Source organism: Balaenoptera acutorostrata, chromosome 11 (assembly GCF_949987535.1).
Source record: "Balaenoptera acutorostrata chromosome 11, mBalAcu1.1, whole genome shotgun sequence".
NCBI lineage: Eukaryota > Metazoa > Chordata > Mammalia > Artiodactyla > Balaenopteridae > Balaenoptera > Balaenoptera acutorostrata.
Genome location: NC_080074.1, coordinates 91,952,530 through 91,965,223, shown reverse-complemented (window position 1 = coordinate 91,965,223; position 12,694 = coordinate 91,952,530). Strand labels below are relative to the sequence as shown.

The window sequence follows — 12,694 nt, the reverse complement described above, 5'->3', positions numbered from 1 at the left end:
AGGAATTATTCATATGTGTTACACATGCTCATATAACAAATTCTGCAAGGGGCCATGATTGCAAGGAAACTTTTCTTTTTGCTTTGTTTTGCTCACCATTTTTCTCTTCTTTTTGTCCCATAGGCATGTTCATATTTCACATCTAATGCTTTGCCGTTGAAGATTACTTTCATTAATGCTAATCCAATGGGAAAAAACATCAGCGTCATTTTTAAGGTACAGTAGCCCTCCTGAAACATCAAATTGATTCCATTGGTAGAACTATTGATTTATTACTCACAAAAAGAAATTATTATAGCTCTTTTCCTCTGGCAGCAGCACAGAAGATTCCAGTTATTTTTGATTCTGCATTTTTACAGAATTATAGTACATGCCAAACTATGATTGGCAATAAATCAAACATTACTGGCTCAAAGCCAATGAATCTTCAGTGCAAAACTCCGGGAGGTATGTTTCAATAAATGAAATAATGCAATCACTTTTGAGTAATACAGAAAGCAGAATTGTGGTAAAGTTCCTAGGGGGAGAGTCTTCCTTTGGCCTAGATACTAAGTTCGAATCAAAATTAGCTGAAACTCAAATGATATGATTTAGCATAAAATTCTTATCTGTAAGCACTTGCTTATTTTAGTAATTTGGGTTGTTGTCTTCTTTTTAAATAAAATATAAATAAGGGCCATATCAGTCTTTGTCATGAATCCCATGGGACAATAGAGTAAAAGGTTAAGAGTAAAAGTCAAGTAGGAAAAAGGGACAGAAAAAGGAGCTGTAAGTAAAAAGTAAGCATTTGCCAGTTGTTCAGTTAAATTTGATAGGTTATTCAGCCAAACCAGACAACAAGGTCGCAGAGTGGAATTTTTGTTAGATTCTGACTAGTTTTGAAGATAATGATTAACACACCTATACTTTTGCTGTTATCTGTGTAAACCTCAAGCATTAATGTTACCCCGGCACTGCATTTTTGGTGAAGAAAAAAAAAGAACACAGAATCTCATCTTGGCATAGTTTTCTATAATTTAGAAAGCATTGTCAAAACCAAGCCTCTTATTAGTTAAAAGCATAGAACTGTCCTTCCCCTTTGGACATATTCTATGTCCTTCACCTATGCTAGAAAAACACCCCTTTATCATTTCTTATTATTATCAAAGGCTGTTTACTCTGAAAACGTCTTAACTGCCTTCATAACAAGAGAAGTCGATGATTCAAAGTCTGATGAATTATATGTGTGCTGTTTATGCTCCCAGTCAAGGAGCTCTTGGTAGGCTAACTGTATATCAGTGCATACATTTATGTCACATCAAATAATGTCTCCCTTAGAAAGAGATTTCACTTGGCTGAGTTTGAAATTTGCATAAACATTCGTCCAACCTCTCTTCACCAGACTTTGAGGTTAAGACATTGCACATGGATAATAAACTGAAAGATTATTATCAGGGGCCAACATTCCAAGCAGCTTCTAATTTAATGGCTAAAGCTTCTGTAATCATTTAAAAGAAAGTTCTCATTTTCTTTGATCGTCTATCAGAAACACAAGGTATTCTTAGTGCTAATAAAACCATTGAAACCACCCTAAGTCAGGCTGGAAAATTATTCAAGGAAGGAAATGACATATACCATATGTGAAAGCTTTTAATGAAATTCAAGGAGAAACCCGGAGTCTATAATTTTGTTTTTAACAGGCTGGAGATGATCTTCGTCAGGATATGCTTGTTCTGCAGATTATTCATGTGATGGACAATATTTGGCTGCAGGAGGGCCTGGATATGCAAATGATCATTTATAGATGTCTATCCACAGGAAAAGGCCAAGGTCAGTATAGATTAGAAAGCTGGTTGACTTACATTATTTACCTCACGCATTCATCAGTAATATGCCCCCAGAGTTGCCACAGCTTTCATTTTAGATTACAAATTTTAAAATCCAAAGAACTAAACCTGGTCATTCTTCTTTTTTACAAAGAATTATTTTCAAAAACAATAAGCCAAAATGATTTATGTAAAGCATAATGTCCTTCTAGATATTAATTAGGACTCTTGACAACTCAAATGTTAACTGTAATATCCTTTTGTGTGTCCTTAAGGGTTAGTTACATTAATGATTAACACATATTTTTTTCTCTTTTTCTAAGCTGATAATAGTAAAGTCTACTCATTCAAAAAAATATAATTGTTGCCTATTAACACAAAATTTACAAAGTTGCAAATGCTTAAAGGAGTTCTAAAAATTCTAAATACATTATAAACATGCATTCGGTTTCTAAAAGACTTTTGAGTAAAGTGTAATATCAACAGTCAAAGATGACCATTCATGCAAACTTTGAGCATACTTCAGCATTTCTCTTTCTTGATAAAAGCCAAGCCACTAATATGGAAATATAATTACACTTATACACATTTTCAATGAAAATAATGTTGAAGATCCACCCTAATAATTACTCAAACATCAGAGGTAAAAGTTGTACTTAATTACAGTCATGCTAAATTGAAGAAATAATTTCTAGGATATCATATAATTTTTTTTACATGGGGCCATTGCCACTTAGCATTTCATTAAATTAATTAGTATGAATTATAGCAGATGCATCTGCATAAACAAAGGGATAAAAAACCCATAGAACTGGAAAGGGGACCTAGAACTATGTTGTCTTTTTTTTTTTCTTTTTTAATTCAGACAGAACTACAGTTTAAACCCATCATCTCAAAAGAGAGACTGTCCATTGCCTGGCCCTCCAGTTCCTGAGGTCCCACTGCTAGGCTCAGTACCCCAGCCAACTGTGACCCAAGATTTTGGAAACTAAGCATGGAAGCACCTCCTAGTTAGCTTAACTTGCAATTGGATACTTCAGGACTACTGTTACAAGTCACACTGCCCAATTATTTTTATTCTGATAATAGGGCCCTTGTTTCCATGCCAAGTATCCCACTCCCGAACTCCTTCTAAAGTTGTAGTTCCTAAAAGTCTTTTATTACTGCTACTCTGAGATCATTATTCCTTGAGTTTTTCTCTCCCTTTTCTCACGTAAATGACCTAATTCTTTCATATCCTAATATGTTGAAAGGGTAAGAATAAACCTTAGATGAACCAAGCTGAGCTTTTTGGTGTCACATGGATTACTTTTTCTTCAGAAATTGAATACAACACCAACCTCAGTGGAATTCTTCAATTCCATCTACTCATTTCTCTGTTTATAATCATAAGAAGTAATGGAGGCTAAGACTTTTAAAGTTAATAAAATAATCCAGCAGAAATAACTCTAGACTTGCCCAAAGTTACAGATGTCACAAGACAAACAAATTATTCTTTCCCGCTATATACCAACAATTTCTTTTGGTTGTAATGTTGTACTGGAAAAATACTTCTTCAAGAAAAATGGAGATCATTAAAGCAAATGTCTTCTTTTAAGAGATTAGGTTCCATTTTTAATCAGGTTCCAAGGCTTATTGAATATCTGCTGTTCTCAAGAAATGTCACAAAGTAAGATAGGGAATACTAAAACAACCTAAACAGGGCTGCTGCCCTTAAGGAGAGTATACTCCAGGCCACAAGTTTACATGGCTTTATCAACATTATTGTTGACTATAATTCTCATGACTACTTTGTATATGATGTTGTAGGAACTTTGGGAGAGATTATCAGAGCAGATAAAAATTCTTTAGGATTTATTTCATTGCTCTAACTTTGCTCCAGGTTTGATGGACATAAAAATTACTTAGGAGAGTTGGAGCAGCTATACCTAGGACCCAAGCAGGATGCTATATCAGGCTCTTCATTGGGGAGGGGTGGGGAGGAGATGGAGGGTGGGGGACTGAGGCTCAAGTCTCAGTGATTGCAAAAAGCTGCTCTGGAGTTTCTCATGCACACCTTTTTGAGACCCACTGCTTTGTGTGATACCATCTTGAAAAGTTTTGTCCCTAAGAACCTTGCTACTTCAAGTATGACCTGTGGACCAGGAGCATTGACGTCACCTGGGAGCTTATTAGAAACTCAGACTCTCAGACCCCACTCCCACCCTACTAAATCAGAACCTACACTTTAACAAGATCCCCGAGTAATACACATGGGCAGTAAATTTTGAGGACTCTGCATTAGAGAGCTGTGGGAACGGAGCCACGCATAGTACTGTGCACAGAATTCTGCTACAAGTATCTACAAAGTGTATGATACATGCTAGCTTAAAACGTATAAAATGTAATTTATGGTTTTAATTAATGAGCAGAATTTAGCCACCATGATTGTTATAAATTAGGTGCGAAGTTTTCTGGGTAGTCAACAATGAAAGACATGACAAATGGCTTGGGATTTAGCAATGATTAACTCCCTGAAGACAAATGTGGTCTGAAGAGTAAGTGACATTGCTACAGCACCCTATCTAAAGGGTGCAGTAATCTAAGTCCTAATTTGGGGCATGGTCAGATGCAAGGTGGCAATGAGGCACGCAGGAACCAGGTAGAAGGTGGTTTTCTGTTAGGAAGTGTTAAAGCGAGGAACTGGAAAAAGGAGGGAAAATTTCAGGATTAGAAAGTGGAATTATATTACTCTTTTTAGAGTAATTATATTACTGTTAAATGCAGTGCTTTACATTTGCTATCTCACTTAATAAGCACAGGAAAACTAGCACAAGAGCCGAATACTGTTGGGGGAGAAGGGAGAAGTGTTATGATATTAAATATACACCCAGGATTTATCTCTGGGTTGTGACATCTCCTTCTTTCTTTTTGTTTTTAACAAATAGATTTTAATAGGTTATTTTTGCAGCATTGAATTCCCACTCTCCATGTTTAAGTTTCTTTCTGATGAGGCAATGTATCAATAGATGCCTAACAGTCATGATTGGGCTGGGCTGGGCTATTGGATATTAAGAGATTAAGGCTGCAAAAAAAGAGAGACAGAGAGCGAGAGAGAGAGATCAATCCTGCAACCAGCTGCCACTGGCCAAATTCAGCACTGAGAAATGTTTCATTTACCATTACTGTGATATTCTTGTTTGTTGTTTAATTTGAATATTTTTAAGGTAGACCATGAAATAGTCAATTTTTAAAACTTAATCTTCTCTCTTTTCACATAATTACATTTATGTCCCTGGTCCCTTTGGGCATTTGTGTTTGCAACTCTTGCAGTTGTCAAGATTGTGGAAATCAGAAATTCTAGACTTTAATTTCTTTCAATGACTTTATTTACAGAACTGTACATTACAGGTTGTTTTGTGTACATTAGTCCTGGGAGAATTTTAAATACCGGGTTTAAATTGCTGTTCTGTACAGAATAAAAATCAGAAGGCTTGAAAATATTTACATTCCAATAACCTTAGGAACACAATGAAAAGAAGCCTTGATGGATGCATGGCTAGTGGGGCAAAGCTCCTATTGAAGTTCAATCAATATATGCTCCCTTAAAAAGATTGTTATCATAGTTTCACTTTAATGCGGACTGAGAAGGAAGAAGCAGGTGGTTCTGTACATGTTCACTGCAGAGTTACTCTGTTCACTCCTAGAAATGAAACATTGAACAGTGAAGCTTTTATTAACCTGAACATTGATTTTTATAATATATTTGAAATATTTGTCACAGAGGTTGTATTTGATTCACTTACATCATAAATATGCTTGTTACACAAGTTTGAATGTCCTCCCTTAAACTAAATGAATGCACAAGCCATATGTTAATTAATTCACTGCTCTATGACTCAGTGCGGTCTCTGGGAGACCATCTAGATTTGCTCTCTACTGTAGTTCTAGAAAAAATATTAAAGCTGCTCTGATACATCTGATCCAAACACAAGTAGCCTCATCGCTCCCTAGGATTTAGGAAAAATTAGAAGCAATACCATCTAGGTAAGACTCCTTCAGAGAAGAAGATTGGGAAATAAGAAGGGTAATCCGAGTAGTGCTGGCAACTATTGATGTTGTTACCTATATCAAGATGCCTTTCCTAAGTATCCCTCATCCTGTAAAGAAAGAAGTATTTCCATAACCTCTTTTTTATCAACCAGGATTGGTGCAGATGGTGCCCGATGCTATAACCCTTGCGAAAATCCATCGCCATTCTGGACTGATAGGACCACTGAAAGAAAATACAATCAAAAAATGGTTCAGTCAGCACAACCATTTAAAGGTGGATTATGAAAAGGTTTGTCCTTCTGCAGTAAATTTTAAATAATGTACTTAAATAAGGATATACTCTGGCTCATTAGATATTCTGATTTATGAAAAAGTAAATTAAGTACATCTTGAGGTCTAATTCATTCAGTCATCAGCCTAGTAATTATGACAGAGTTTAAATGGTATATTACCTAGATAACAATTTCTGTGTCTGGTTTTCCCTCTGGGTGGAATTCTGGGCTATCAATAAAGACTCTCTTTGCTCAGCTGCTTCCCTTACAGCAATATCACCTGAGATGATGCTCCTGAAAACTACCTCCTTCAAGTTACCTGTGCCTATTTGTACACAACCTATAATTTCTATAAATCTCCCTCCTTCCATTGCAATATATTTCTTCTTCCAAGTTCTGTTTTTTCATGCCTCACTCTTTCAATGTTTGCAGAATGCCCAATAGAGTTTTTATTTTTTTGTATCTCAGAACTTTACAAAATGTATACTATTCCATTTGACTGCCAACATTTTTTCCCACTTTACCCTGGCATCTAGCCTGCAGTCTACAATCATACAGGTTCCACCCTCTACCAGGGCTCCCAGATTAGGGGATGAGTTGGCTAGAGCCAGGCCTTGTTTCACTTGCCAAGGCATGAACTGGTACAGCTGCCCCAGAGGCAGGGGCACCTTTATGCTAATTCACACAAAGATGCAATATGGGCCAGCATTAGATTTGCTCAGAACTGTCCTGAGCACTAAACATCCCTCATTCTAGGAAACTCCTCAGTCCTGGGCAAACTGGCAGGCTTGGTCACCCTAGCTGGCCTGGGCCATGAAGGAGAGATCCAAGAGTTCATCTACTCCAGACTTCTGTGAGATTGGAATAGAGCAAAATACAGGTTTTGGAGGCCAAGTAACAGGGAATTAGATGCGATTATCTAGAAATCTAGTTTTTAGCCTTTCCCCAAATTGTAGCTTGAGTTAGGCACAAACCCCTGGGGTTATATTGTTTGGGGTGTTTCCATGTACATTTGATGTTCTTAACCACCATGTGAAGGACATATTTTATTATCTTCACTTTACAAGTGGAGAGAATCTAGACAGACAAATTAAAGACTTGCTCAGGCACCTGGGATACCTGGAAATAAGGTGTCCTGGCATGTAGTCCAGCCACGTGGTCTTCCACTCGCTAGTTGAAGAGGCCCATACCTGTGGCTCAGCCAGTCACTCGTGCTTACACTCATCGTTGCATCATCGATCAAAACAATGAATACCCAGGGGACAGTTTTTTTGAAAAAAGTAATTTTGGCAAGAAACCTCTGTCTATTAAAGAAACATAAGCCACACTAACTTAGTGGAATCTGCTTCTACCCGCACAAGAGTTCACTGGTATATACTGTACCAAAACCCTTTGGGGCATTAACTGGATGACATATTTGTAGGATAAACATAAAATGTTACAGATACCTCAGTGTAGTTTTTTCTGTGTTAAAAATTTCAAATATTCAGAAATTGGTATTTTAAATTTCTATGGGAATAGGCAATACTGGACCATATTGTTCCTTCTTCTTTTACCTTGAAAAAAGGTATCCACTATTGTATATTTGTGACATTAAAAAATAACACTAAGAATCCTCTCTAATAAACTGTGAAAATTAGCTTTAACTGAATGAAAGTTATTTTCTCCCATTTCAACAAAAACACTCATTAGGCTAAAGAACAGATTGCTTCATGTTCTTCTGTAGCGTATCAAGAACCAACCATTTAATCATATCCACTCAACTGAGATGTAGAATTGGTTCTTGATTATATAATTTTGCTTTTTATCGTATTTTTACCATTACCTCTGCGTTTGCTCATTTTTTGTGTGTGTCATTGTTGTGTTATTATTTTTCAACCGATTAGGCCTTGAGGAACTTTTTCTATTCCTGCGCTGGCTGGTGTGTGGTAACGTTCATCCTGGGAGTCTGTGACCGTCACAACGACAATATCATGCTGACAAAGTCAGGCCACATGTTTCATATTGACTTTGGAAAATTCCTGGGTCATGCACAAACATTTGGAGGGATAAAAAGGTCAGTGCTCAAATAATGTTTATTAATGTAATTAAGCAATCTCCCGGAGTGATATATAACATGTAATGGCGTAGAAACCCAGCAGATGACTTGTTCCCCATCTCTCAAATTCCCCAAGATAACATAAACATGACTATATATCTAATAATATTGAAGGAAAGATTTTTTTCGATAGACTGTTAATGGAACAAATTAGGTTTCCTCAAACTGTTAGTAGATTAAATTGGCCTTCTCCCACAGGATACTAATACTGCTCCAGTCTGAATTGTATGAAATATAATATGTTCATTTTCTTATAAGCCTTGAATGGGCAACGAGGCCTGAGTTCATGGTCTCAATACATCTGGTATATTGCCCATAACAATCACCAGCCTGGTCTACATGTAAAATGAGCACACTTACTGCACTGAATTAGGCTTGAATTATTCCAAAAATATTTAGTAAGCATCTACCATTCAAGACTCTGGGGATACAACAGTGGACAAAGCAGATACAAACCGTGATGTCTTTCTAGTAGGGATGACAGACATTAAAAAAGATAACAGGAAATGAGGAGTTTCATTTCTTACTAAGAAACTAAAGCAGAGAAATGGGATAGAAGTTAACAGGGGCAGGGATGCTATTTTAAAGAGGCCTCCTTAAAGAAATGAGAGATAGCTGTATGGTGAGTAATCACCTTGTGGAGATCCATGAGAAGAGTATTCTAGGAAGAGAGAACAGCAAAAATAACAGCCATGAGCATGGACTAAGCAGGCATGTTCCAGTGACAGCAAGAAGGCCTGGGGCCTGGAGGTGGAATAAAGAGGGGTGGGTAGTAGGAGGGGAAGATAAAAGGTTTGGTGGAGGCCAGATCAAGTAGGGCACTGAGGACATGGTGTAGAGGTTGGCTTTTACTTTACGTTCAGAGGCAAACCGTTGATGGATTTCAGTGGATTTCAAAGCTCTCTCCTGCTGTCCTGTCAAGTAATGAGACCAGTTCGAAGGCTATTGCAATAGTTAAGGCAAGACCTTAATGGTTAAGAAGTGGCAAAAACTGACAGATTCAGAATATATTTTGGAATCTGAACCACAGGACCTGCTAATTGATTGGCATTGGCAGTCATTAATGGGCTGGGAAAATGGGCCCGGTGGGTAGAAGAAGAAAGGAAAATATTCAAGGATGACTCCTGGATTTTTGTTCTTAGCAAACAATTATATCATTTACTGAAAAGGAAAAGACTGGTGGTTGATTAAGTTTTTGTTTTATTTTATTTGAGCTGGGGCAAGGGAACCAGAAATCTAAAAGTCCCTTGCTCCAAAAGGATACTTCATATTAAAGTAGAAATGGGATCAGACCATTCCAAAGACTAATCAGTCACTTTTAGCTAAAAATAGCTCTTCAACAGAGGACATAAAAGTCTCCTACAATATAACAAGATGAATTTTCACCAGATTGTCGTAATCTGGTATTAAAATACCAATTTAAACTACATAATAAGGTTTAATTCTTATAAACTGATAGCTTCTATTTTGTGGAGGCATACAGATGGAATCGTCTCACTTTTTATTATTTTCAGTACATTGCCTTCTATAATGAATAAGCTCAGGAAGAGGCACCACATATTCATTCATTCCTTACACATCTGTTGAGGATGGTCTGTGTGCCAAGGACTGTGATAAACCTTGGGGATACAAAGATGAATAATATACTTTTACCACCTCATTGGGGCTTACTCTTTCTTTAAAATACTGGGAAGACAGACACATAAATAATTACTCCAGAATGTGGTGAGGGCAGAGATAGATGTATAGACAATTAGAACATCACAGAGGAGGGATATCTGGTCTATAAAGGACAAATGTTAATTAACATATACGAGCATATTGCATAATTTACTCATGTAACACTTTCCCTAAATCCACTCTTTCCTAGAAATTTAAAGATTAGATTAAAACTGTAACATCTTTGTTTATTTTGCTGTATTGTCCACTGAAAATTCGGGTTAACCCCCTTATTCATTTATTCGACCAGCATCTGTGTTGACCATGGGGGTGGTTAAAAGATGCATAAAGATATTCCAGCTCTACAGAAAAAGTTTCAGTTGGAGAAACATACAAAGTAAAAAGAACAAGTTACTAAACAGTATAGTAAGTGCTATAATAAAGATATCCACCAAGGTCTGTAGAAAAGATGGAGCCCAATTGTTTGTTTGTTGATGTTACAGCAGCTACTGCTACTTCTGAAGTGCAGCAATTTAAATCTATTTTATGCAACCGTTATGGAGGTCATGAAAATGTGCCCAGCACAGAGCCTCACCTATAGTAGGTTCTTAATATTGTTTTCTGAATTAGCCAGCCAATAAACCATTCACAGGTCAGCCTTCAACCTTTCAATAATTATTAATTGGATGAAAGAAAATGAAGTTGGCCCTGTCTTCCCTTGAGATTATTGATTATTGAGCACCAGCTAAGGAGGCCAACTGCAGCATTATGACCCATTTGGATTATTGTTTGCAGGATTCTGTCTCCACCAATGGCTATGTAAGACTCATTGGCAATGTATCCTTGGATTTCTTTCTTGATACTGATACTTCTGCCCTGAGTTTCTTTAATGGTTAAACTGAACTATGTCTACTCCCTATTACTCACTATGTATTTTGAATTATAGGCAGCATCTAATAATTTTCTTCAAAGTCTCTTTCAGTTGTTTCTGGAGTTCATTTGATTGTTGTTTCATTAGGCAACTGATGTCTTCCATCCTAGGTCCACTGGTTGTTCTTCTTGGTTGCTAGGTGAACAAAGGTCTCATAAATCAGGCCTCTGAATCCCCCTAGGATAAATGAACATTCTTATTTGTACTACACTTATTACGTATAAAACTGATCTCTAGAGAAAAGCCAGCTCCACCTAGCTTCTTCTGTACACATACTAGATATATTAATAAACACTCCCTAATGTACAAAGCCAGGTTTGTAAATCATGCCCTATGACTATCCTAATCTCCCGTAGCCTAGCAAGGCCATATAAATGCCCCAGTAATAAACAGCAATAAGCCAGGATCATACTCCTTAACATAAAATGCAGCACCCGCAGGGCGTAAAGAGCATATGTATCCCAGACACATGTGTTTCTCCTATTGTCTACTCCTTAAAAACATGGGGAAGGAAAGTATTTGTGTGACTTTTTATGGTTTACAAAGTGTCACTAACATACATTAACTGATTTTACTTCATAATACAATTGCTCAACCTCACATAAATACAGTTTCCAGTTGTGGATAAGTTTGGGGTTGACAAAAAGAAATCACATACATAACATAAAATCCCTCTCTAATATTTAACCCTTAGCCAAGGATACAGAACTTAATAATGGAAATTAGCAGGCCAACAAAGCGAAAGCAAATGCAGTATATCTGGGGAGAGATTTTCCCTTGGTTTCCTTAAGAGGAAGCAGCAATGAAGTGATATTCTCCTTACAAGGAAGATCTTGAGAAATAAAGGGATTTCTTGCTGGGCCATTGCCCTTTTGTACTCATGCTTTGTACTGATGCTTATATCATCATTCCAGAACATCTTACACTAATCGTCTGTGTGATTCTGCTTAAGACATGTTTATAAACATTGGGCTGTCCTGATTTTTGAATTATGTGGAGTCATCCCAGCAACACTCTCATTAGGAGTCTTTGCTCAGGTTTCCCTGAACCACTGCTCTTAATTCAGTTGTCCAGAAATCTGGAAGGCCCATCTTCATGCTTAGACCAAATCTGAAGCTCTAACTTTCTAACTTTGAAGAAAGAAAAAAAATTACATCTCAGTTATGAATTTGAAGGATTTCACATCTTGTATATAAACAAGAAGTTCTTCCTTATCGGTGTTAATCATGAGATTAGATGAAGAGGATTTACACCAGCAGATTAAATCACAGGACAATTCAGCCCCAGCATTATTTAATGATTCTGGGGGAAAAAAATGGCTAATCCCTACAATGAAAACAATGAGAAATTTCACCAACTTTCTGAAACCAGTTGGTTTTTCTTTTGAAGTATTGCCTAATTATTATCTTCATTTCTTTATTTTCTCTTACAGAGATTCAAATTAAAGTGGTTAACAAATTATACATCCACAATTTTTCACTTAAAGTTCCCCTGTAACAATGATTTCCATATAGTAATTTTTTCATTGCATAAAAGATATTATTGTAATAAACTCTAAATTTCCACTCAATAATTTCTTGATGGTGACTTTCTTTTACAGAGGAGGAGAAATTAAGGAAGGCCTTTATTGGTGATGTTTATCGTTCTCCTAACTCATTGTTTCATACTTTTATTTTTTCAGACTATATTTCCAGTCTGTATGGTCTTTCACTTTGTAATGCCAGACTTGCATGAAGTCTTTCTTGCAGCCTTATTTCTAGATAATTTTAGAGGCTGTATGAGCAGTAGTTAAAGGCAGGTACCCTGGAGATAGACTATGCTTTTTTTTTTTTAATCCCTTACTATCATTTACTAATGATGTGACCTTAAACAAATGGCTCTGTATGCTTCAGTTTAA

The 12,694-nt window shown here is 36.7% G+C and overlaps 1 protein-coding gene across 1 annotated transcript in view; it reads left to right on the top strand.

The window, feature by feature from the left end:
- Positions 1–12,694, top strand: part of PIK3C2G (phosphatidylinositol-4-phosphate 3-kinase catalytic subunit type 2 gamma) — a 361,656-nt gene that overhangs the window by 211,243 nt on the left and 137,719 nt on the right. Inside the window, exons 20-23 of the mRNA XM_007194812.2 lie at positions 124–216; positions 1,680–1,809; positions 5,990–6,126; positions 7,996–8,165. Coding sequence (XP_007194874.2) covers positions 124–216; positions 1,680–1,809; positions 5,990–6,126; positions 7,996–8,165 — 530 coding nt within the window. The remainder of the gene's footprint in view (positions 1–123; positions 217–1,679; positions 1,810–5,989; positions 6,127–7,995; positions 8,166–12,694) is intronic.